The sequence below is a fragment of the Leucoraja erinacea genome, chromosome 4, assembly GCF_028641065.1.
Source record: "Leucoraja erinacea ecotype New England chromosome 4, Leri_hhj_1, whole genome shotgun sequence".
Lineage (NCBI taxonomy): Eukaryota > Metazoa > Chordata > Chondrichthyes > Rajiformes > Rajidae > Leucoraja > Leucoraja erinaceus.
The window spans coordinates 34,302,514-34,329,905 of record NC_073380.1 but is presented as its reverse complement, the minus strand read 5'-3'; the positions used below and the strand labels follow the sequence as shown (position 1 = coordinate 34,329,905).

General features: G+C 44.4%; 1 protein-coding gene and 1 non-coding gene across 4 annotated transcripts in view; both read right to left on the bottom strand.

Moving 5' to 3' along the window:
* The window catches only part of unm_hu7910 (un-named hu7910), a 207,288-nt gene extending 185,497 nt beyond the window's left edge, over positions 1–21,791 (bottom strand). For all 3 annotated transcript variants that reach the window (XM_055633993.1, XM_055633995.1, XM_055633996.1), the window contains exon 1: positions 21,595–21,791. In XM_055633993.1, the coding sequence (XP_055489968.1) occupies positions 21,595–21,652 (58 nt within the window). In that variant the 5' untranslated portion in view covers positions 21,653–21,791. The remainder of the gene's footprint in view (positions 1–21,594) is intronic.
* LOC129696773 (U6 spliceosomal RNA) lies at positions 18,184–18,290 on the bottom strand. Its single transcript, XR_008723400.1, has one exon. It is a non-coding gene; the product is annotated as a U6 spliceosomal RNA (small nuclear RNA).
* Positions 21,792–27,392: the final 5,601 nt, after the last annotated feature.

Below are 27,392 nucleotides of genomic sequence, written 5' to 3'. Positions count from 1 at the left end.
CTGAGGGGTGAAGGGGAGAGGGAGGGGGGAGAGGGAGGGGGGGAGAGGGAGAGAGAGAGAGAGGGGGGGAGAGGAGGGGGGAGAGGGGGGAGGCGGGAGGAGAGAGGGAGGGAGGAGAGGGTTGGGGAGAGGAGAGTTGGGGGAAGAGAGATGGGGGAGAGGAGGAAGGAGAGGGGGAGGGGGAGGGGAGGGGGAGGAGGGGGTTAGGAGAGGGGGGGAGAGGGAGGAGGGGGGAGAGAGGAGGGAGGGGGGAAGAGGAAGAGGGGGGGGAGGAGAGGGGGAGGGGGGAGGGGGGAGAGGGGAGGGGGGGAGAGGAGAGAGGGGGGGGAAGAGGAGAGGGGGGGAAGAGGAGAGGGGGGGGAAGAGGAGAGGGGGGGGAGAGGAGAGGGGGGGGGAAGAGGAGAGGGGGGGGAAGAGGAGGGGGGGGAAGGAAGAGAGAGGGGGGGGGGAAGAGGAGAGGGGGGGGGGAGAGGAGAGGGGGGGGGAGAGGAGAGGGGGGGAGAAGAGAGAGAGGGGGGGAAGAGGAGAGGGGGGGGGAGGAGGAGGAGGGGGGGGGAGAGAGGAGAGGGGGGGAAGAGGAGAGGGGGGGGGGGGAAGAGGGAGAGGGGGGGGAAGAGGAGAGGGGGGGGGGAGGGGGGGAAGAGGAGAGGGGGGGGAAGAGGAGAGGGGGGGGGAGGAGGAGGGGGGGAAGAGGAGAGGGGGGGGAAGAGGAGAGGGGGGGAAGGAGGAGGAGGGGGGGAAAGAGAGAGGGGGGGGAAGAGGAGAGGGGGGAAGAGGAGAGGGGGGGAAGAGGAGAGGGGGGAAGAAGAGGGGGGGGGGGAAGAGGAGAGGGGGGGAAGAGGAGAGGGGGGAAGAGGAGAGGGGGGGGGGGGGAAGAGGAGAGGGGGGAAGAGAGAGAGGGGGGAAGAGGAGAGGAGGGGGGGGAGAGGAGGAGAGGGGGGAGAGGAGAGGGGGGAAGAGGAGAGGGGGGGAGGAGAGGAGAGAGGAGAGGGGAGAGGAGAGGGGGGGGAAGAGGAGAGGGGGGAAGAGGAGAGGGGGGAAGAGGAGAGGGGGGGGAAGAGGAGAGGGGGGAAGAGGAGAGGGGGGAAGAGAGAGAGGGGGGAAGAGGAGGGGGGAAGAGGAGAGGGGGAAGAGGAGAGGGGGGAAAGGAGGAGAGGGGGAAGAGGAGAGGGGGGGGAAGAGGAGAGGGGGGAAGAGGAGAGGGGGGAAGAGGAGGGGGGGGAAGAGGAGAGGGGGGGGGGGAAGAGGAGAGGGGGGGAAGAGGAGAGGGGGGGAAGAGGAGAGGGGGGGAAGAGGAGAGGGGGGGAGGGAAGAGGAGAGGGGGGAAGAGGGAGGGGGGGGGGAGAGGAGAGGGGGGGGAGAGGAGAGGGGGGGGGAGAGGAGAGGAGGGGGGGGGGAGAGGAGAGGAGGGGGGGGGAGGGGAGGGGAGAGGAGAGGAGGGGGGGGGGAGAGAGTGCCTTTTTATTTCAACCCAACCATTTGCAGGCAGTGCTTTTTTACTTTAACCATATTTTCATTTTCAAACCACATTCAGGGTACTTACTCATAGTTGTGTGGCCATTTGTTCAGTTTTATTCACAGCTCAGAGAAACGTGACCCTCTGCCTTCCTCCAGCTTGCAGACTAATTGAGGCACACCACTTCCTGGTTTTATAGTCCCTCCCCCCAGCCGCCAGCAGGGGCAGCATAGAGAATGGGGAATTTTGTAAAATCATTAATATCTCTGTCATATTTCATCGACGGGAAAAATCCTCGTGACACATACGGCGGAGGGGGGCTCTGAGCGACGTGGCCAAAAATGACGGCCGTAGATGGCGGCGTTCTCTCGGAAATCGCAGCACAGATCGCCAAAACCGGTCAAGAACAGAATTTTAGTAATATAGACACAGCATTCCTCCCCTTTTAACTCAATGTCACCTTCACGGTATATGCTCTTTACCTAAAATATCATTGATTAATAAACGGTTGCAAAATTGTATTATTACAGTCATCTTACAATACATCCTCATAACTGTAATAATCATATCTAATATTTACACATACTGTTTTCATTCCACTCATCTTCCTTAAATAAAATACATTATCCTTTGATTTATGTGTTATCCTTTTCCGTTCCCTTATGTGTAAATTGCACACTCTGTCTAATCGCTCTAGCTCTGCCTGTATCTCTGCCCATTCCCTTTTTAAATGCCCTAATCTAATTTTGAAGATTTCTTCCTGTTCCTGATATTCTGCTAGTTTTTGTTTTAATATTTATTTTATTAGAAGCAATTATACAAGGAGAAAGTAATCGACATAACAATTATACAATTTTCGTACTGCTTCAATTTTAACATTTTATAAACTAATAACTAAATTGGAAAAAAGGAAAAAGTAAAAAAAAGGAAAGAAGAAAAGAAAAAGAAAGGATTTCGAAAAGACACGAAAAAGAAAAAAGAAAAATTCCTGAACTAATGAAGAAATATTCTGCTAAAGTTAACGTTTTATTCTCTGCTTCATATATTTGCTGTTTTCCTCTGTTTCCGTTTATTATTTGTAGGTGGGATCTGATACATGGCTGCAGGTTTTCGTTTTCTAGCAGCTTCCTCTGTCACTCAATTTCCTGGCGCTGTGTATTTATCTGCTCTTGTTGTCTAATGAGATTCTGCAATGTATAACCATTTGTCCATTGCTCAGTGAAGGAGGCTCCATACTGGACTGTAGTGAAGTGTCCTGCATACTTTTGTCTCGACCGGCAAGCCTCTCTTCTTTAGACTTTTCTATTCGCAGCTTTTTACTCATTGTCACACATTTATTTAACCGTTCTTTGAATCGTTTAAGCCTTTTCTGTTGTTCATCTATTTGTCTTCTGGTCACATTTCTGGTTCTTCATCAAGAAGTAGATCTATATTGTCTTTGCAATACAACAGTGACTTTGATTTGTGCTCTATATAGTTTTCTTGCTTTATAAGCAAGGTAGTGAGACTGCACTACAATTGCTGTATATTTCAGTTTGAGGAAGTCTTTCCTATATCGTTTAAGCCTTTTGTATCGTTTAAGTCTTTTCTGTTGTTCATCTATTTGTCTTCTTAAGTCACATCTCTGGTTCTTCATCAAGGAATAGGATCTATATTATTTTTGCATTACAACAATGGCTTTGTTTTGTGCTATATAGTTTTCTTGCTTCATAAGCAAGGTAGTGCGACTGCACTACAATTGCTGTATAATTTAGTTTGAGGAAGTCTTTCCTATACCGACTCATACCGAGTACTGACTAAATTTTTACCGCAGCCCTCTCTTGCTTAACCCACTGCCTAACCACCATGCCCTTGTAGGCAGCCTGAATGGTAATGGTCGTATACCTCATTGATGATATTGAACAAACTGGGAATGCCCTATTTTGCATGCGTTGTACCATCTCTGGATTTAAATGACTGCTTGTTGCATAGCTCTATAGCGTACCCTTGATCGGTACCCACGGAATGAAGCTTGCCCTTTTGACTCCTCACTTTCCAATCATTAAATCTTTCCATACTTTCCAGTTTTGATAAAATATGAGAAACAGTGATCTTTTCCCTTATCACAGGACCTGCCAAACAAGGTATTTCCGTATCCAGCAATTCAAAAGTACTTAATTGACTGCAAATTGGGATATTCTGAAGAAATGAAACCTGTTATAATTTAAAATCACAATCAAAGCTGAGCTTATTGTGCCCCACTGGAATGCAAACTGTAAATTAAACTTACTGATTATACAAACTAGCATGGAAATAAATTACCGTTTGAAATAACCAGATGTCCTGCTTCACTATCAGACCATCTCACCTACTTCATTACCTTTTTAACCAGAGGTTTCCATGTGCTCATCAACTTGTGCTTACACAATGGAAAAAAAGACCAGCAGCCACGACAGTACAGGTGCACAACCTTTTATCCGAAAGCCTTGGGACCAGACACTTGTCGGATTTCGGACATTTTCGGATTTCAGAATGGAAGATTTTTAGCGTAGATTAGGTAGGTAGCGCGGGCGGCTTGAAAAGTCTGGAGCAGCTGCCTCCTCCCCGGAGAATCATTGCATAAATGTTAGTCAGTTAGTTTGGAGGGATTTTATGTGGTGGTGGTGGTGGTGTAGGGGTGAAGGGGGAAACTTTAATTCTTAGTCCCCTACCTACCTGGTCGGCGACTCCCAACCTCGCGGAGCTGGGGGCTCCGTCCGGCTGCGGGCGGCGCCGGTTGTAGCTCCGACCCCGGCAACTCTACCCCTGGCTGCGAGGCGCTCCAAATCCAGCGCGGCCCGCGGCCGGACGTCCCAGCTCCGAGAACGTCGGGAGTCGGCGGCGTCGCAGCGCTGGGATACCAGCGGGGAGCGGGCAATGCCTTACCGAGTCGCCGTGCGGCAAGCTCCCGAGCGCTGTGGCCGCCTTCTTCCAACATTCGCGGAGCGTCGCTGGATTTGGAGCCGCGGAGCTGGGGGCTCCGTCCGGCCGCGGGCGGCACCGGTTGGAGCTCCGACCCCGGCAACTCTACCCCTGGCTGCGCGGCTCCAAATCCAGCGACGCTCCGCGATGTTGTGTGTCGGCGGCCACAGCGCTCCGGAGCTTGCCGCACGGCGACCCGGTAAGGCATTGCCCGCACCCCGCTGGTATCCCAGCGCTGCGACGCCGCCGACTCCCGACATTCGCGGAGCTGGGGCGTCCGGCCGCGGGCCGCGCTGGATTTGGAGCGCCTCGCAGCCAGGGGTAGAGTTGCCGGGGTCGGAGCTACAACCGGCGCCGCCCGCTGCCCCACCGGCCACAGCGCTGCGGAGCTTACTGCACAGCGACCCGGTAAGGCATTGACCGCTCCCCGCCTCTCCGACCAGGTAGGGGACTAAGAATTAAAGTTTACCCCTTCACCCCCCTTCACATAAAAGCCCTCCAAACTAACTGACTAACATTTAAGCAATGATTTACAGATGTTTAAGCGTCTCCCAGTCTCCAGGGAGGAGGCAGCCGCTACAGTAGTACAGACCTGGGTTGACCGTGGGTCGTTTTGGGTCAAGTTTGGCGCCAAACACGAGCTTTGGTGCGCAGACGACATCTGGAAAAAATGGCCGGTTTTCGGAGCTTTTCGGTTTCTGGAACTCCGGATAAAAGTTTGTGCACCTGTACTTTTTAAGTTTCCGATTTAAGATGCAAAAATTGTGTGCATTTGACAAAACGTAGAAATAGGTGCAGGAGGTGGCCATTCAGCCTATCGAGTCATCATCACTATTCAATATGATCATGGCCGATCATCCAAAATTAGTACCCCATTCCTACTTTTTCCTCATATCCTTTGGTTCCATTAGCCCTAAGAGCTAAATTTAACTATCTTGAAAATATCCAGTGAATTTGCCTTCACTGTCTTCTGTGGCAAAAAAATTCCAGATTCACAACTCTCTGGGTGAAAAAGTTTTTCTTCATCTCAGTCCTAAATGGCCTACCCCATATTCTTAAATTGTGACCCCCGATTCTTGCCTGTCCAATCCCATAAGAATTTTATATGTTTCTGTAAGATCCCCTCACATCCTTGTAAATTCCAGTGAATGCAAGACCAGTTGACCCATTCTTTCATCATATGTCAGTCCCGCCATCCCAGGAATTAACCTGGTGAACATACGCTGCACAACCCTCAATAGCAAGAACATCCTTCCTCAAATTAGGAGACCAAAACTGCACACAATATTTCAGGTGTGGTCTTCCAGGGTCAATGTCTGATACAAAATAACGACCAGGATTTCAGAACTCAAGGTAAAAAGCTTTTCACTGTACCTCAATACATGTGACAATAATTTGATTTGATTTGATTTGATTCCTTTATTGTCATTCAGACCTTTCAGTCTGAACGAAATTTCGTTGCCTGCAGTCATACACAATAATAATAAATAACAAAACATACAATAAATACAAATTAACATCCACCACAGTGAGTTCACCAAACACCTCCTCACTGTGATGGAGGCAAAAGTCTTAGTCTCTGTCTCTTCCCTCCTTGTTTTCCCTCTCCTGTCTCTTCCCTCCAATAATAAACTATTTAGAAATGTTTAGATATTTTTAGAAATTCGCAGAGAAAACAATGGCACTGATACTAGTGATAGGAGGACAATCTGGTGAAATTAACAATCGCTTAACATGTAATTTAATGCTAAAGTGTGAAAGGATACAATTTAGGAAAGATAAAGAGAAGCAAGAGAAGGGATGCAGGAACAGAAACATTCAAGAGTTTATCCTGTACAATCATTTCAACAAATATTTGAAAAAGTTGCTGGTAAAATGGTATTTTTTAACTAGCAGAATGGCATATAAATAATTTACGCTAAACCTTGAGAAATCATTAGATCCCAGCTAGAACATCAGACTAATTTCTGTACCTCACGTTTTAAAATGTCAGAAGGAATAATGAAATCGAGCAGGGGCTCATGGTGGTGACCCTGGGGAACTTGGGTCTGTTCTAAGCTGAGCAAAGAAATTGTTCGATGACATAAAATAAAATTGTCTAAAGTCGCTCATGGTTTTAAACTAAGTCAATGAATAACTGCTGACAAAACCTCAGAGAGAGAAACAGAGCTAGGTCAATGACCTTTCATTGCAGATAAATCTGCCTACTGGTTAGTAGCCCAAATTAACTGACAAAAGATCACGCTCATTGACTGTCTTAAGAGGTGGTGGATGTAGATTCAATAGACATTCAAAAGATAATTCCTCCAATAGGTGGCAGACACCAGAGGTCAAATAACTTAAGGTAAACACAAAATGCTGGAATAACTCAGTTGGACAGGCAGCATCCCTGGAGAGAAGGAATGGGTGACATTTCAGTTCAAGACCTTCAGACTGCCTTCAAATAACTTTCCTGCGTGAAACAAGATTCTCTGCCTTAAAACCTTGCACATCACACTTAAGTCATGGTGTAACATCTCTCTGCCTCAAGTTGATAGCTTTCTCCTCCTTCTTTATTGTAACACTTAAAATGTAACACTTTATCCACATAATCTTGGCTAAAATTTCAAGTCTAGATCTGTTCTGAGTGGGATAAATAATACTTATATTGGAAAAGGGAAATCTAATTCATGCTACATTTTATCAACTAAAGGGAGACATAGTTACCGAAAGGTATGATACTTGCCCAGAATATTAAAACAAAATACGTTAGAATATCTGAAGAATCTGAACAAATTAAGAAATAAAATTGAGCAAAAAAAAATGGAGATTAAAAAAAAGGATGAATACAAGGCAGAAGTTACAATTTAGAAATATTCTGAACAATCTCACAGTAAAAAGTAGATGCCATTGCACAAACCACCCACCTGACAAGAGCCAACAAAAACACATGAAAATATTCAGAATGTTTATTTTGTTTAGTTTAGTTTAGTTAATGTATTAGTTAATGTATATTGTTGAGGTGTTTATAATGATCTTTATGGGTCTTTCCGAAACTTCTCACCCCCAAAGATGCAGAACTCCCCCACTCCCGATCCTGCAGAATCAATCTATATCACCTTCTCATTGCTGCAGTGGGGCAAGAAGCTAGTTTCTGACTTAAATGGAACAGACACCACCATGCCAAAGACGATCTAAAAATTATAACTTGGTTACTCAAGATTGAATTAATGCCTTCAGCAATTTTTCTATATAAAATGCATTACAGGCCACTCATCGGTTAGGTACCAATCATCAGCCAAAAAAAAGAGATAAATTCTACATCTGCAAATGATTCCTCGTCACTCTAAAGTCATTACTGAAGGCTAATTAAATTCAAAAATTCACCTGAGGGGACACACAACCATAAATTAAAACAAACAAAAATTAGTTTAGAAGACTGGAACTCCATTTAAAACATTGTACTCGTGTTCGGGCATCAGAACGGCAGTACTACATTGAAAGAGTCGAGGGAATAATGATAATGATTTCTTATCTCAGGGCTCTGAAATATTGGGAAACGTGCACAGGAAGAAAGAACAAGGTTTTAAAAGGAATATGATCTCCTCAATGTGTGGAGCAATCAGCTCTTTGGACAAGTACACAATAAATGTTTGCTGTAATGAATTATTATCAAAGGATAATCAATTACATCATCGATATACTGGTTAGTATGTCAATATCGGGGATGGGGTTGTAAGGTTGTTTGGACAGAAGATTCAATCGTCTTAGTTAAGTAATGAAATAGGAAGATTTTGGATATGCAAAATGGCCATGGAAGATTATGGAGTAATAACAGCACAGTCGCAGGCCATCTAACCTCTATGGTCCACGCTAGTTGGCGAGAGCAGAAATACTGCAGTAGTTTTTAGGTAGATTACATACAAAGAAAATTGATAAGAAGTATTATTTTCTCTCCATACTTAACATTTTAAACATTTCATCATACAGTATAATTTATAATTCACTCCTTTTTAGAAAGCATTCATGCAAAGTTAGGTGCAAAATCTACTAGGCCAAACATCTTGATCAGTTCATAATAATACAGAAAACACAATCCTCACCACAACCAAAATATTAACAATGCTACATAGCAAAACTATAGCAAAGAAACTTGCAAACAAAATTAGCACATCTCTTCATGTTTTGGTCACTTCAAAAAATTCATTATAAATGCTCACATTTCAATTCAAGCAAGTTTTCCTTGTGCTGGGTTTACAAGATGCTCAGAAAACACAGGAGGGGATAAAGCACAGCAACAGAAAAAGGTTGCATGCAAGCACACAAACTCACCTCCAACAATCACAGCTTTGAACACTAAAACACCAACAAAATAAGACTCAACTACATGCCATTCTCAGATTACCAGTCATAGTCGTCGCAAGGAAAGCACACAATTCCAGATGAGCTTGTAGCAGTGTTGGTGCACAGGTTCTGTGCCAAGATGAAGAATCAATAGTTAAAACCCATAATACTTTATAACGCTTCATAGTGGTAATTAGGCAAAATTATTATGTAATCTATTTGTATGTACATCAGCAACTTGATGCCCATGTTTGAGCACCAAATTTAATACAAAATCATTTAGCAGGCATTTGTTTTATCAAATACCAACCTGTCAGCATTAATTAATTTCTCCCATGGCTCCATGCAGTCAGAAAAATAATGACCAGAACATCATCATGACACACCGTTCAGCTACTACAGGTTAAACGTATTTAGGTGCGCATTATCATAAGGAAAAACTGTATTTAACTCATTTACCAATAAAAAAGATAATCTTAAGGCAAAATGAGATGCTGATAAATCCACCCCATTCTTGAAAACTAGATAAATACCATTTAATGATTTTGATTCAAAAGGATTAAAATTGATTAACTACATTGTATACCTCAGGCTATAAGCTGCTCAAAAGTCACATGCAATTATTGTACATATCGAAACAGGTTAGACATGTTGTTCAATAGCCAGATGGCAGCAAATATGAATTCAACAAGTTATATAACGTGTTTAAATCAAAACAGACAAAACATGGAGGCCCTATTGCCACAAAGGCTGCTCTTCTTCTTCTTTGGAGTTTTACGGCAGCCGGCATCCGCAATGTTGCATTGCTGCCACCTTCTGGCTTCATTCCACAGTACTCATGTCTTTATATTAGATCCTTTTTTTATAAGCCCAGAGGCCCGCAAGAAATCAAACAACAACTTTATTCCTTTTCCTTTCCCTCCACACTCTAGAATGTTCTTTACTGATGTTTCTGTCAATCCAATTTTCCTCATTTCAATGATCATAAATCCTCTTTCTGTCTCATATCTCCTACATGCTGAACTGTTTCTGGTTGATGACATTCCTCACACAGCCCAGTAGGGTGTTTTCCCAATATTTTTTAATGTGCTGTTCAGGTGAGTGTGTCCTATCCTCAATCTTGTTAATACTTGTTAAATCTTGTTCCCTCCTGTTCCCCCCTCTTCTTGCTGTAATGCCCACTCTGTTTTGTAGCGAATATAGGTGTCTCCCCTTTTGTCTCCTGTTCCCAGTATTGTTGCCATTCCTGATTTATTTTCTTCCACACAATGCATTTTCCTTCAGATTTGGATAGTTGTAAGTTTACCTCTGTTTCTTTTTTTTACAGCCTCCTTTGCCAATTTATCCACCTTTTCATTCCCTAGAACAGTGGTTCTCAAATGGGGGTACGTGAGATTTTAAAATATAGGCCTACATATACAGGGCCGGCCTTAGGATGTGTGGGGCCCAATTGGGAACAATTTTGGTGGGCCCCAGGTTCCCAGCCAAGGTGTGTCAGCCCAGTTATTTAGTATATATTATGAAATTGTACACTAGGCGCTATGGATTCTACACTGTGTGAATCTCTCCTGCTCCCTCCCGTTTGCCTGTCAGTAGCTCCACTGGCTTCCAACCTTTACCGTAGCTGCTAATTACCATTAAACTGCATTATGTGATTGCACACAATGCCCTTGGAGACAGCGGCTGATTGGACGGGAGGAGACCAATTTGTTGATTAGACGGGAATTTTAAAGCAAGCTGGTAGTTGATTGGATGCAACCCCCTTAGAGACAGCGATTGATTGGCCGCCAAATAAAATGGTCAAATCTGTAACAAAAATCGCTGGTCAGTGCAAACTCAGTAGACTATCTGGTTGTATCTCCAAACTAAACAGTATAACATACAGGTACATTCATTTAAAATTAAAGTCAGTGATGATTTCACATGATTTCTTACTGTGTAAAGCTCAATATCTGACCAATTTCTGTTTAACACGTTTGGTCTGCCGTGAGCATTTTTCTCTCCCAAAACAGTTCATATCTAGCAAACCGATGATAAATATTTTTATTTTTTATTTTTAGCAATTTCTGCTTTTATTTAAAATTAAGTTAATGATTTCTTTTTGAGCACAGATCTTTACTATGATCCCAAAAGAGGACACTTTATGTTGATAATTATTTTTATGTGCACAAATCTTTATTTATAATTAAGTTAATTATTTCTTTCTTTTTTTTAGTTATATCTTTTTATTTCCAAATAGTTCAAGAGAGACCACTACAAATGAGCAGTGTTTTGCACATTTATGGAGTTTTAAATGGTTCATTTTATAGTTTTAAATGGTTATATGGTCACTGTTTTCACTACATTAGTTTGAATCACTACATTTTAGTGATGAGAAATATTTGCAATAAATTTAGTCATGGATTATTAACATTTAAAATGTTCGAAATAGTTTTTTTTTCAAATGTTTGAATTTTGTATGTGTTTATCAGTTTCAAAGTTTAATAAATCAGACACTGATGACACAGTGCTCTGTTTTAAGTCTTTTTTTTTTCAACCAAAAATGCTTTGCGCTGGTTAGGGGGTACTTGGCTGAAAAAATATTTCACAGGGGGTACATCACTGAAAAAATGTTGAGAACCACTGCCCTAGAACACCAATGTGTGCTGGGACCCACAACAAAGTCACGTCACTGCCCCTCCTTGTCACTTGGCTTAATAATAGCAGGATTTCATAAACTAAGTCAGACCGCCTATGGGATGCACCAGACCCAATACTCTGGATTGCAGATAATGAGTCGCTACATATTACTACATGGTTGCACCTGTTCCATCCACTGAACTGCCATCAAAATAGCGTACAGTTCCACTGTATATACTGTCAAATAGTTGTTTGTTCTTTTGTAAAGCTCAACATTCATCCCCTGGACTACCACAGCCGCTAAAGACTGCTCTTGGAAAGCTGTTACCTTTAGCACACAATTAATTCCACAGGTCAGATAGGCGTGAATAATTACGAACATGAGATTCAAATTAAGAGACCTAATTAAATGAATTAACTATATGACACAGGGTTTCAGGTGATCTGGAATCCAGTGGATTTTAAACTATTAAAATTGACCAGCCTCTCAACTGTCTCGCACCTGCATTGGAACCAATCCCCAGAATAGCCCATCTAGTTAGTGACCTGTCCCTCAACAGGTCGTCACTTCCCCAGAAGGTATCCCAATAGTCACGGTTACCTAAAATTGGGAGCATTCAATTGGGTTACAAATAAATAATACAAGGTGCTGTTTTCAGTTTGCACATAAATTGATAGCATGTGACAAGGTTAAACAGGACTAAATAAATAATTCACCGATTGATAGCATGTGACAAACATTAGACCCCATAGACCAGTGCTTGGCAGCAGCTATCTATTATGTATATTACATGATGCCAAGCAGATTTACAAAAATGCTACAAGGGATATCAGTTATGAAGAGATTGGAAATAAGCCCTCAGGACAGTGATACTTAAAAGGCAGATTCAATAGAAAGCTCAAAATTCTGAAGAGCTTCAATAAGAGTGGAAGGGAGAAAATATGTTTCCCCTTAATAATAAAAATATCAAAGTTATAATTCACAAGTAGATATTGTAGCGGGGACTCGCAGGAGTCCAGCCAAAAACTAAGCTGACACAAGTTGTGTGCATGAGACGTGTTTATTCTCTCCGATACAGCTCCCTACTCCTCTAAGGTCACGGGCGTTGCCCAGCCTTAAATACCAACTCATGTACAAACCCCGTGAGTAGCGCCTCCCACATCGAGACGCCGCCCTCCAGAGCCAAGGGTTCGTTGTGTACGTGGCTTGCCACCAGGAGCCGCCACAATATTTTCATTGTATACCTCCAGACAGCATGGTAAATGCAGATTCAATTGTAACCTTCAAATGGGAATTGGAAGTATATTCAAAAAGGAAAATACTTGCAAACTTGAAATAATTCACCGGTGGGAGACAAATTAGATAGTTATTTTAAGGAATTGATGCAGTTTGTAATGAACAGTTAGTATATTTTTGTTTGTTAATTATTTAAATAGCCTCTTATAGCATATGATTTCTTGAACATTGATTGATTGCATAAACAAAATGCAAGGGATGTCAGGGATATGAATTGAGATGATTAAACAATTCTGAACAGAACAGGAAAATTAAATAAATATGTTTAATATTATAAAGACTATTACTTATCATCGTGAAAGTTGGGCATGGATTTGATACCTCTGTATATAGCTGTTGAGAGTGAAGAATACTCAAATGGGACAGGTGCATATTTCTTATGAAATTGCACCTTATGAAGGAGGCAATTTGGGCCTCGAGTCCATATCAAAGACCAGGAGAGCTCCAGTGGAGCTGGCATGATCACAATTGTCTGAAAAGTGTCCTTTGGTCCTGCAAATTTCACAATACAATGATTAACCACAACGACAAAAAATTAAATGTCGGCAGATGTGTCAAGTGTCCAACATAGTGGATTTTTCATTACATTTTCTGGGAAGCCAAAGAGAGAAATATATACTAGTGTTCTTTATTAAAAAGAGAACATTAAAATCTAGTAAATCAAAACCTTCCCTTCCTTTCTACACTGTGCATATTTTAAACTGCGATGCAACAGGAACCAGAATACCAATTAAGTTTATTCGTTTGTTAATCTCCAGATTTCAAGTTGGATGCACACTTCTAATTCTTTTAAAAAATGTCTCTTTTCTTTAAAAAAAAGTAAACTCTTCATTATCAAACCAGCCTACAGCCTGCTTATTACAGTTCAAGATTCAATGTATTGTTCAGGGGAAAAAAAACAAAGGATAGAAAGAAGCAAACAGAATGAAAGGAACATGCTTGTCAGCACAATGTACTATGCTGGCTTTAAAAGCAACTGACTGCATTTCACAAATTCCTTGCTGTTGCTATTCAATGGATGTGCTTCTAAATGTTCAACAGGCCATTTTATCTTTCCCAAATGACGAGCTTTAAAAAATATTAAATGTTAAAATTAAAGATTATTATAAGATTATTAAGGGTTTGGACACACTAGAGGCAGGAAACATGTTCCCGATGTTGGGGGAGTCCAGAACCAGGGGCCACAGTTTAAGAATAAGGGGTAAGCCATTTAGAACGGAGATGAAGAAACACTTTTTAACACAGAGTTGTGAGTTTGTAGAATTCTCTGCCTCAGAGGGCAGGGCGTTGGAGGCCGGTTCTCTGGATACTTTCAAGAGAGAGCTGAATAGGACTCTTAAAGATAGTGGAGTCAGGGGATATGGGGAGAAGGCAGGGGTACGGATTGTGGATGATCACCCAGATCACATGCTGGCTGGAAGGACTGAATGGCCTACTACTGCACCTATTGTCTATTGAAACAGGCTTAGAAATAATACACATTTTCCAATAAATATCACTGAACCACTGCATATTTTGTGGGGTTTTTCTGTTCTTTTGCATTTACTGTAAAACTGAAGAATGGTTTCAGCCCAAAACGTTGCCTATTTCCTTCGCTCCATAGATGCTGCCTCACCCGCTGAGTTTCTCCAGCATTTTCGTCTACCTTCGATTTTCCAGCATTTCCAGTTCCTTCTTGAACATTTTACTTGCTTGTCACTTCTTAATTTACACAGAATATTTGTGATAATCATACCTTAAAATGACACCAACACCTTGCTTGTTTACACTTGTCATATTGAAAATATTTTATATTACACCTACACGTAAAATGATTCCTTGCTTGTTTACTCTAATTAGAAAGAAGTATCCTTTACCATTTAATTTAAACGCCAAATGAATTTCAAATCCAACTCTTAAAAGTTAGGATGAAAATGATGATCCATCTACTTCAAAGATGATCATATTGCGCTATATAGCTACTCAGTCAAATGGACAGTGGACAAAATATTAACATCTCAAACTGGAATTTAAGATATTATTTGAAAATAACACTTCCCAAAATTAAAAATTAAAGATCTAATCTTTAAATCGATGGTCAAATTATTTAAAAAAAAGAAAATTAATCAAATAATCTTTTATCTTCTTTTGATTGCTGGACATTTTCTGATTGCCAGAATTTGCAAAGTCAGTGACCATTAAGGAATGCCAATTGCTGACTCAATGGCGAGTCCAAGTCGGAAATGCAATACATTGCATTGCGCGGCCAGGAGGCACCTCGACGGGCCGCAGCTGTGGACTGGGAACGCGGCCAGAGGCTTTTATCGAGGTGCCGCGGCCTCGAAGCCTCCTGGATCGCCGCTTAGAAACCCAGCCGGGGTCTCGGGGGTAGAAGCCTGGGTCGGATGAAGCGGCAGACGGTGCCTGCGGCCGGGGTCCGGGTCGGCACCACGGAGGCGTGAAGTGGGGCGTCGACAGGGGTGATGCCTCGTCAGCGGTGAAGCCTCGCAACAAAGGAGCCACGGCGGCGGTGAAGCCTCGCAGCGGCGGCGATGCCTTACCAAATTTCAAAATTCTCAAAAAAATCTCATGCCTGTGGAGGGGATGTCTATTCTGGGGAGAGGGGTGTCTGGAATGGGCAAGAAGGAGGGTGTCTGGAATGGAATGGGGGGGGGGTCTGCGCGTTGGGTGGTTGACTAACATAGGCGATGTCTCACCTGCCGGCAGGAGGGACACTGCGCTCCGCCCTGAGGGTCGCGAGTGGCCACCATTAGCGCAGTGAGGAAGCAGCCACCAATGGCGATGATGAGCCGGGTGCGTCCATGGCGGCTCCGAGAGGAAGCCTCACACTCCCCCTCCCGCCGTGTGCATGCGAAGTGGTCATCGCTCGCCGCCGCGTGCAGTGGTCCCCGCCCGCCGCATGCACACCCCGGGGGCCGCCGCCCGCATCAAGTGAATGGTTTAATTAATTGTCACTGATCATTCTCACCTCTGGCATGCCGCCTGTCCCGCTGAGCTACTCGAGCATTTTTGCGTCCGTCTTTGGTGTACAGATATAAATGGCCATGAATATAATTTTTTTCCCCTAATCATACCGCAGACCGGATTGGACCCTTTCGCGGGCCGGCAGTTTGACACACCTGATTTACATAATTTGGTGCAAAAATGAAGTGCATGTTTTGCTACATTGTACAATCTAATGGGATGATAAACAAAGGTCCAACACAAAGAATTGTTCCTGAAATGGGTGTGATTATTGGTTTGTGCTCTTGTTACATGGGGCTCGAAATTAGCGGTTTTGCCTAATGGGATGAGGTGAATTGTTCCTGAAATATGTGATTATTTGTTTACAGGGCTCGAAATTAGCGGTTGCCCAAGTGCCAATGACCACCCAAAGTGCCACCGGGCAACCTAAACACCAAGTCATTTGGCCCGGCTTGGCACTGCAGATACTGGTTTATTCCGAAGATAGACACAAAAAACTGAAGTAACTCAGCGGGTCAGGCAGCATCTCTGGAGAAAAGGAACGTGACGTTTCATGTCGGCGACGGCTGTAGTGCGGAGCAAAGATACCAGGTGCGGGGTGACGAAGGGTCGGAGCGAATGACGGGTCCCGCACAGCAACAGCAGCGGCCGCGACAGCAGCTCCATCTCCTCCCGCACCCCGCCTGCCCTGATAGCGGCCGCTGCTTGCAAATCCACTAACGGCGATAACCGCTTTCAAAACAAACCCTCTCGCACTCCGAGGCCGGGATGATGGTGGGAGGGGGAGGCCTCCTTCCGCCGTCTGAAGCAGCTGCACCAAAGATCTATAGCTATAGGATCTTTGAGCTACACCTTCCTGTTGGCTGGTGGAGGAGGAGAGGCGGTGGCGAGGAAATCCCAACCGCCTCCCCCTTTGGCGGTGGACAGGGACGGCCAAGGCAGCGGTGCGATGTTGTCCGAGGAGCGCTGACCTTCCTTCCTCCCCACCTCGCCCCTCTCTCTCTTTCTTGTACGCCCCCCTCCACCCCCATAATATCTTGAGACCCCTCCTCTCCATCCCGCACTATCCCCATTCCTGCCTCTATTCAGTCCTCACTGACATCCCCTGTGCTCCCCTCCCCAATCTATTCATCCTGCGCTGATCACCCTATCCACCTCGCATTGATTATCCTGCCACCCCCCATCCATCCTACACTGGTCCCCCAATTCATCCTGGACTGACCTCCCTTCCCATCCATCCTGCACCGCCCATACATTCTGCACTGCTCACCCATCCATCCTGTACTGATCCCTCATCCATCCTGTACTGACCCCCCCATTCATCCTGTACTGACCCACCCTCCATTTATCCTGCACCAACCCCCCCCCCCCCATCCATCCCGTAGTGACCTACCCATTCATCTTTTACTGATCCACCCATTCATCCTGTACTGATCCCCTCATTCATCATGTACTGAGCCCGTAATTCATCCTGTACTGATCCCCTCCTTCATCCTGTACTGATCCCCCATTCATCCTATCCTGATCCCCCCTTCATCTTTTACTGAACCACCCATTCATCCTATACTGAACCCGACTCATCCTGTAGGGAACCCTCATTCACTCTGCACAGACCCTCCGATCCACACTGTATTGACCCTCCCCCCTCCCATTCATCCTGTACTGATTCCCCCATTCAACCTGCGCTGACCCCCCCCCCCATCCATCCTGTACTGATCCTCCCATTCAAGAAGAATGGGGGGGAACAATCTTAAGATGCGTCTCGACCCGAAACGTTGCCTATTTCCTTAGCTCCATAGATGCTGCCTCACCCGCTGAGTTCCTCCAGCATCTTTGTCTACCCCCATTCATCCTGTACTGATCCACCCATTCATCCTGTACTGAGCCACCCATTCATCCTGTACTGACCCCCCCCCCTCCCATTCATCCTGTACTGATCCCCTCATTCATCCTGTAGTGATCCCCCATTCATCCTGCAGACTATCCGATCCACACTGTACTGAAACCCCCCCCCCCCACCATTCATCCTGTACTGACCCCCCGCATCCATCCCGGACTGATCCCCCCATTCCACACCTCTGACATCCCCCGTGCTCTCCCCTCACAATTTTACATACTCTAACCAACACGTACTAATTCACCTGCCTCAATCCATCCATTCCGCACCGATTGCATTCTCAACTCCCACCCCCGCCATCTATCCACCCCGCACTGATTCACACAACCCCCCTCCCTGACCCTATTGTGCTGGAAATGTCTTCAGAGCGAACATTGACTATGTTTGATAACGGAATGCCATCAAATGTGTTTTAATACCCAATGTTATTATTTGTTTTAGTCCATAAATATGGATTAATTAAATTGTGAACACGTGAAACATTAAAACCGCAGTGTTCGATTGTCACTGCTACCGTTGACACGTTATTACAGAATTCATTTTAACGGCAAATCAATGCTCTTAACATGGAGTATCAGTACTGTAGTTATTTAAAGAGCAACATTCACAGCTATACGTTGGATTTATCCAGGTTTTACTTCTATGGGAATGATGGAAACCGCTTTTATCAATAATTTTTTTTTATTTTTTAATATGGAACGCTTCATGAATTTGCATGTCATCCTTGCGCAGGGGCCATGCTAATCTTCTCTGTATCGTTCCAATTTTAGTATATGTGCTGCCGAGGCGAGCACAATATTTTTTTTTTAAATCTGGTGTGTACAAACTTGGTTTCTTCATTGCTGTTCACAACACGTACATCTAATCTGAATGTCCGGTATTGTGGCGTTTTGACACCTTTGATCATATTACCAAAAGAACATTTGCTACAGTTGTGTCCTTTGGCCATCTCTTGTCAGTTAGTGTAATGTTTAACCTGTCAGATGGGTATAGTCGGTTTTAACAGCTATTATCATAAAATGCCTTTAGTAATTTCCATGCAACCTGTATATTTTGTTATGGATAAATTATGTGGGAAGCGAGAGTGTTTCTGTGCCAATAGCAATAACGACCCATGCTATGGCCATGACATGGTAATTTTCGGTCCTTCACAGAAAACATGCTTGCATCAATCTGTAGTGTGCATGGTTAAGCATATATATTACCATGGTCCAGGATTTATTGACACAGGTTGATCATACGCTGAATAATCGAACCACATTTTTGTTTGGAAGTACAAAGAACCAATAGAAATTGCATTAATTACAATGTGTAAAAAGAGTTGAGATATTGTATTATAATTTTGCTGCGTGTCATTGTGGTATATATTGGTGAATATGTTTAGATTGTGACTTTATTTGAAGCAGAAATAATATGTGAATGCTTCATTGAGCATAATTCCGACTGGTAACTCCGAGCACATTATTGCACGTGTCATGCAAACCGTCTTAAATGACCACCTAAACTGTCATTTGGCAACCTAAAAAGCTGCCTACGTTGCCCGGCTGGCAACAGGGAAAAATTATGATGAAGGGTATCTGACCCAAATTATTAACTGTTTCCCTTTCCAAGGTTGCTACCAGACCTGCTGAGTGTTTCCAGCATTTTTTGTTATAATTTCAGATTTCCAGCATCTGTAATTTTTTTCTTGACTTACTAATTAGAATTGAAAACATTTTGTACAGTACCTTTACATTTTCAGGTTTACATGTAGAGCTTGCTACCAATAAAACTGAACCATTAGTTTAAATGACCAAAATGATATAAACCTTGATGACGACACGTTTATTAGATACACTTTTGGTGTCCGTACCCAAAAGAGAATGTTCTTGTTATAGTGGACTGGTTCAAGGGATGGCAAGTTTGCACTACAAGGATAAATTAGACCTATATCCTCTGGAGCTCAGAAGAATGTTGGGATTTATGGGGCTCCAGAAAGTTATGGGGCTCCAAAGGCATAAAGTGCAGGAGTAACTCAGCTGATCAAGCAGCTTCTCTGAGGAATATGGATAAATCATGTTTCAGGTCAGGACCCTTCTTCAAATGGATAGTGTCTTTTTTGCAAACTAGTGTCTGCATTTCCTTGCTTCCACATAAAGAACCAGGGGTCAGTGTTAAACCTAGGGCCACTTTAAGACTAAAATGAGGAGAAATGCAGAGGATTGTAACTCTTTAGAATTCGCTGAATTTGAATTAATTTGAAACTGAATATTTAAGAAAGGAAAATGTGCATAGCGCAAGTACCAGCACTGAAGCAGAATATGCAACCATAGAAAATAGGTGCAGGAGTAGGACATTCGGCCCTTCGATGAGAATTTTTATACTGACGAATTGTAATGTTTATGTTGGCCTAAAATAGGACACCTTGATAGTGTCCTCTGTGATGTTCAAAGGAAAGACTCTGAACTCTTGAAGCCTGCACCGCCATTCAATATGATCATGGCTGATCATCCAACTCAGTATCCTGTACCTGCCTTCTCTCCATACCCCCTGATCCCTTTAGCCACAAGGGCCACATTTAACTCCCTCTTAAATATAGCCATTGAACTGGCCTTAACTACCTTCTGTGGCAGAGAATTCCACAGATGCACCACTCTCTGTGTGAAAAATGTTTTTCTCATCTCGGTCCTAAAAGATTTCCCCCTTATCCTTAAACTGTGACCCCTTGTTCTGGACTTCCCCAACATCGGGAACAATCTTCCTGCATCTAGCCCTTAAGAATTTTGTAAGTTTCTATAAGATTCCCCCTCAATCTTCTAAATTCTAGCGAGTACACGCCGATTGTACATGAGTACAAGCCAAAGTACATGACTGGTGAATAGCAGAACAGACTTGTAGACTAGATGCCCTACTCCTACTCTAGGTTTATTGTTCAAGTGACAAATGTTTCAACTACAACTGACAAATTATCACAAATATGCTTAAGATGATGGGGAAAGTATGGCATTGCGGTCAGCGGTTGGGAGAGATAAAGAAGCACGGTACAAGCTCAGGAAGGAATGCTTCACATGGCGAGGCGAGTAGAGGACAGAGGTGGCATGTATATCATAAGGTTGAGAGAGGGGTAACATTGAGGCACATGATGAGGATCAGGTAGAGAAGGAAGGTTGAGAATATGCTGTACATCAAAAAAATAGAAGTGATAATACTTGAGGACATAAAAGTTCAGATAGATTTTAATGTAAGTATTTAAATAACACACTCCCAAATCAGCATTGTAGGGTTTAGATAATGTTCTCTCAGAAATACTTTAACATGAGGTCAAATTCCCCATGAAATAAATTATACCACTCTGCATCACGTTGTGTTCACAAGGTATGTCATGAAAGGAGCGCCTGAAAAAAACCCAGCAATGGAACAGCAACAGCAAGAGAGAATAAGTTATAGTTTTACAGGAAAACAAGAGGAGGAATAGGGGGTTTGCTCTGCTCAAATGCGGCATGAAATAAATTGTCTCTTTCTAACCCAAGTAAAAGGCAATGTCTCTCGGTACATAATACAAATAAGATCTACGTCAACTTCAATGACTGCAGCAGCACATGGTACGTGAAATTTCAAACTACCTGTATACAAAAGTGAACTAGGGACGGACATGCTTGAGATCCACCTGCTTCTTGGCACCGTGAAAAAAGGCTAACACCCATCCAAAATATAAAATCAGTACAGTTTGGTAGAACGTGCAACTGAACATACACCCAAAATATGAAATCGGTGTAGTTATGTTGAGAAAGCAACCAATCTCGGGTATGAAACCTGTCAGAATTTGTTTTTGACCTCGAGGAGATCAAACATGGATCCGCCAGATTTAGGCAAATCCTAAATGAAAAGCGAGCTCCAACCACCGCAACTCAGGGTGCAGCCACGTACTACACACATTTAAATAGTGAAGGTGCATTTTGCAACATGCAAATGCTCGCTGCGTGATAGCGCTGTGGGTAGGCGGGCAAGCGTGGTGCCCATTGCCCCTTCCGGAGCCCGGAGCCCGGCTCCCTCCCGGCACCGGGCAATGGGCATCGGCTCCAGGTTGCAACCTCCCCCTCTCCCCCGGCCCTCTCTCACCTTTCCTCGAGCCCGCAGAGCTTGATCTGCTGCTGTTGCCTTTGCTTTTCGAAGCCATGACTTGCTTGATTGAGATGTTTGCTTCAGTGTGAAGCGGGGAGACTGGGAAGGAGCGGACAGTAAACAATCGCCTCTTTGCCCGCTCTTCACTGCGACGTTAAATCAAACTTCAACCGTCCGTTTGACGTCGGCTCGCGCGCGCAACCTAACCCCACGCCGTGATCCCGTTGATTGACGGCGGGATGCCCCAATCGGAGCCCGGCTGCCCGGCGCTGATTGGGTGGGAGGCCGTTAAGTCCCGCCTCCCCGAGCAGCAGGGTTGTGTGAGGCGCGTCTCGAGCGAACGTGGCAACATGGACGCGGCCAGGGCTCGCGAGAGCGCCAGCTCCAGCCGGCTCGGTTGGGTCAGTGCGGCTCCCTGTTTGTTCACACAGACAAAGTGCTGGAGTAACTCAGTGGGACAGGCAGGAATGCGTGGCGTTTTGGGTCGAGACCCTTCTTCAGACTGAGACGCAGGTGGAGAAATCTCTCTCAAAGTAGGCACACCTCGAGGAGATTTCGCAGTGGAGCAGACGAAGTGTGCAGGAAGATAGACGCAAAAAGTGTGTAGGAAGGTATAGCAATGTTACAAAATTTTGAGATTTTAAAAATCAAGTCTGCAATTTATCCCATCAGATAAAGCATAACAATAAGTTTGATTTGACACCAAATTCACTTTCATATCTCAAGTATTAAAAAAGTTATGGCCATTTTCATACTCGGAAATTAGCATCTTGTTCCCTATTGATTTTCAATGGACATTACAAAAAAGCTGTGATCTTGGATAGTCAAAAGCCCATTTCTTAAGGAAAGATTAACATTTTTAAATAGCCTAAGTGTCCAAAGATTATTCACAAATAATTCACAATATAGCATGATTTTTATATCTAATTTACATTAATTTATAGGCCAAATGGAAGGAATTTAGTGTTCAATTGCTGTAAATAAATGCCCATTTAAATCGGCTTTCTAGTGGGTTCATGTGAACGCGCTGGTTTAGAACGTTCGCATCGCGCTGGATTAGTGCCCTCAAATGCCGAGAAAAATACTGCGGGATATAAAAAGCCCAAAATGAACTACTCGCTATAGATAACTTGATATACAGGGTTATATATATGCCCCATTTAATGTAAAAATAAGGTACATACCTTTAATTGTTTGCTTTATAAAACCCTGGGGCTGCGAGAGGTTGCGGAATGAGAAAGTAATTTTAAAACTATTATAACTATATTATCGAGGCCTATAAAACTAATAATACCTTTTGCGACCGGGTCTTGCAGCGATTTTTCGTTAATGATTTACTAGGCTGAACATCTGCGATTAGAGCAGCCTAGTAAAAATCGCGTTTTAAACCCGCCCCCTCCAAACAGCGCCAAAATCGCGGACATGGCTGTGGGCAGATTCCCAATGACGATTCAGGTAGGTTTTGTAACATACGTAGAAGGTAGACGCAAAATGTTGGGGAACTCAGAGGGTCAGGCAACATCTCTGGAGAGGAGGAAAGGGTGAAGTTTCGGGGGTCGAGACCCTTCTTCAGACTGAGTCAGGGGAGAAGGAGTCTAGAGATATGGAAGGGTAATGTGTTAAAACGATGGATCAAAGCAGACGATGGTCAAGGAAATGTAGAATGGTTCGAGTATGGGTTAAAATGTGGCCTGGGAGCAGGAGGAATCACAGATGGGGAGCAGCGAGAAAGAAAGTTGCCGAACTTTTGTCCGAGAGGCATACCTTGAAGAGATTTTGCAGTGGAGCAGGCAAAATGTGTAGGAAGGAACTGCAGATGCTGGTTCTCCACCAAAGAAAGATGCAAAATGCTGGAGTCTCAAATATAGTTGGAATAAAATGAATCGTCAAGAGAGTTTATTGTCATGTGTCCCAGATAGGACAATGAAATTCTTGCTAGCTGCAGCACAACAGAATATTGTAGGTATTAACACAGATCAGATCAGTGTGTTCATATACCGTAGAATATATATATATATATATATATACATACACACACACACAAATATATATACACATAAATGAACAGATGAAGTGCATTAGGCTGTTATAGTTCAGAGTTTATTTGAAGTTGTGTTTAATAGTCTGATGGCTGTGGGGAAGAAGCTGTTCCTGAACCTGGATGTTGCAGATTTCAGGCTCCTGTACCTTCTACCTGATGGTAGCGGAGAGATGAGTGTGTGGCCAGGATGGTGTTGGTCCTTGATGATGCTGGCAGCCTTTTTGAGGCAGCGACTGTGATAGATCCCCTCGATGGTAGGGATGTCAGAGCCGATGATGGATTTGGTAGTGTTTACAAATTTTTGCAGCCTTTTCCACTCCTGGATGCTCAGGTTGCTGTACGATGCCACGATGCAACCGGTCAGCATGCTCTCTACAGTGCACCTGTTGAAGTTCGAGAGAGTCCTTGACATACCGACTCCGTACTTTTCTCAGGAAGTAGAGGCTATGATGTGCTTTCTTTATGATTGCATCTGTGTTCTGGGGACCAGGAGAGATCTTTGGAAACATGCACGTCCAGGAATTTGAAGTTCTTGACCCTTTTCACCATCGACCCATTGAGATAAACTGGACTGTGGGTCCCCATCCTACCCCTTCCAAAGTCCACAAACAGTTCCTTGTGCCAGGTTATTGTGCTGGCACAATTTGGTCAATCGGTCAATGTCACTTCTATACTCTGACTCATCCCCATCGGTGATACATCCCACAACAGTGGTGTCGTTGGTGAACTTGATGATGGAGTTTGCACCATGTCCGGTTACGCAGTCATGAGTATAGATTGAGTACAGCAGGGGGCTGAGCACGCAGCCTAGAGGTGCTCCCGTGCTGATTGTTATCGAGGATGACACATTTCCACCAATAGGGGCAGACTGTGGTCTGTGAATGAGGAAATCAAGGATCCAATTGCAGAGAGATGCGCAGAGACCCAGATCTGAGAGCTTGGTAACCAGCTTGGAGGGGATGATGGTATTAAATGCCGAGCTGTAGTCAATGAATAACAGCTTGACATATGAGTTTTTGGTGTCCAAGTGGTCCAGAGAGGAGTGGCGAGCCAGTGAGATCACATCCACCGTAGATCTGTTGTGGCGGTAAGCGAACGGCAGTGGGTCCAGGTTTTTGTCGAGGTATGAGTTGATTTGCGCCATGATCAGCCTCTCAAAGCACTTCATCACCACAGACGTTAGTGCCACTGGTCGATAGTCATTGAGGCACGTCACCTTGCTCTTCTTGGGTACTGGTATTATTGATGTCCTTTTAAAGCAGGTGGGAACCTCAGAAGTGAGAGGTTGAAAATATCCGTAGAAACTCCAGCCAGTTGGTCTGCACAGGTTTTTAAAACACGCCTGGGTATATCATCAGGTCTAGGCGCTTTCCGAGGGTTCACCCCTCTGAAGGACCTTTTACGTCGGCTTCTGTGACTGTGACCGAAATACCTTCACGGCAAATGGGGCCTCGGGAAGGTGCTTCATTGTTCTCCCTATCAAAGCGTGAGAAAACGCATTGAGCTCGTCAGGGAGTGGTGCTTCATTGACATTTGAGCTGCCTCCTGATTTTGCCTTGTAGGATGTGATTGCATTCAAGCCCCGCCATAGTTGCTGAACATCCGTCTCATCCTCCAGCTTGGAGCAGGTCCCTTTTGGTCTTTTTGATGGCCTTACCAAGGTCATGTCTGGACTTCTTGTAGAACTCTGTATCTCCAGACCTGAATGCCCTGAATCTGGTCTTCAGAAGAATGCAGATATCATGGTTCATCCAAAGCTTCTGGTTAGGAAACACTCGGAAGGTTTTTGTTGGGATGCAGTCCTCCACACATTTCTTTATGAAGTCTGGAGCGACTGTTGCCCAGTCCCTGAACATTGCCCAGTCTACAGACTCCAAACAGTCCTGGAGTTGTTCCTCTTCCCCCCCACCCCACACCCGACCAGCTCTGTACAGTCCTCACCTCTGGGTGGGATGATTGAGGAGAATTCCCTCGGTAGGTAGAAGGAATGGCACTTCACCACCAGATGTTCGAGATGTGGAGAGCAGGAGTTGGATAGGACGGCCACGTCTGAGCACCACACAGAGATGACCATGAGGCAGACTTTCCCAGATGCCTGCGTACGGTCCATACGGTGGATGGAGAACTCTTCAGAGCACAGATCATTCCCTCAGCTCCCTTTGGTAAAGCAGCCTTTCCCTTAAGTCCTCCACTTGTTTTGTAGTGACTGTACGTTGGCCTGTCGGATGGTAGGGAGAGGTGGCCGAGGTCCCCTAAGCTTCAGTCTTACTTGTAGTCCTGCCCGACAGCCACGTTTCCGTACTCCATGAAGCCATCCTCAGTGTTTAAAGGTACAGTACTTACGAGTCTCCGCGAGGTCGGGGATTTCCCTGAGATCAGGAATTCCCTTACAGTCGGCACCTCCAGCTCCGTTGCTGCTGGGAGATCCTACCCGACGGCCTCGATTCCGGACTCCATGAAGGCCTCCCCGGTGTTTACAGGTACTATACCTGCGCGCCTCCGCGAGGTCGGGGATTCCACTCCATTTGGGGATTCACTTATTGTCGCTATCTTTGGGAGTTCGCAGTAGCGCTAATGCATTTAAATGCGTTTGCAGCTCGCTACTTACATCATTGATTCCTGCCGATTCTTTGATACAGGTGAGCTCAGAAATACTATATTGGAAGATTTTCTGTTGTGCTGCTAGCAAAATGTCACCGCAGGTAGGCGCCATTTTAATTTACCATCAAGCTTGTGATACCCACCTGGTAGGTTCTAATATGCCACGGGCTGTCTCCCGCCGTTTCGGGATAACTTGCTTCCAATGTTATGGCTTTTGCTCCCAATTTATGCAGCCCGCTGCAGGTGGAACAGGAGGTGCTTAGTGGGGCTGGCAAGGGGTTGCAATGGAGGTAGTTCTAAACATTCCTGTCAGTTGGCTGGGGGCATGTTTAAATCAGAGCAGAATAGTCTTTTTATTTTAAAAATAAACTTTATTCTGAATAACCAAAACAAAAACTGCAAACAAAACCTTTTCATACATTCTCCATGTATTCAAAGTGTTATATTCAGTAATATTTCAGTTTAGTTTATTGTCACGTATACCAGGGCTGCCAACATTGGGTGAGAGTTGGGAGTGAGAAATTGTGAGAGACCAAGCCCGAGTGAGCGTAGGTGCGGGTTTTGTCAACTAATTACAAATCAGACTAATTACAAATCAATAACATTAGCCAATTCCGCAACACGAACACGAAGCACTGAGCATTGGGATCCAGACATCACGGACAACTGGCCTCAGTTCCCCGCTCACATCTGGCAGTGTTCTCCGTCTGAACTGAGGGGGGGGGGGGGTGCGCGTGGATTGTTTTTTAAAGTGGGGGGGCTGAGTGGTCACTGATTACTGGCCTTGGGGGTACCTGGGGGGAGGGGGGAGACCCAACCCTCCCACGGTTGGGACTTTTTGAAATTTGATGTATTAAAATCATGTTTTAGTGCATTGTAGAAGTATGATTTCAATGTTTTTTTTTAAAGTATTTTTAAGAGTAACTTTTTAAGAGGTAACTTTTTAAGAGGTAACTTTTTCCACACTGAGGGTGGTGGGTGTATGGAACAAGCTGCCAGAGGAGGTAGTTGAGGCAGGGACTATCCCAACATTTAAGAAACCATTAAACTGATACATGGATAGGACAGGTTTGAAGGGCTTTGGACCAAAAGCAGGGAGCGTAGCTGGGACATGTTGGTGGGTGTGGGCAAGTTGGGCTGAAAGGCCTGTTTG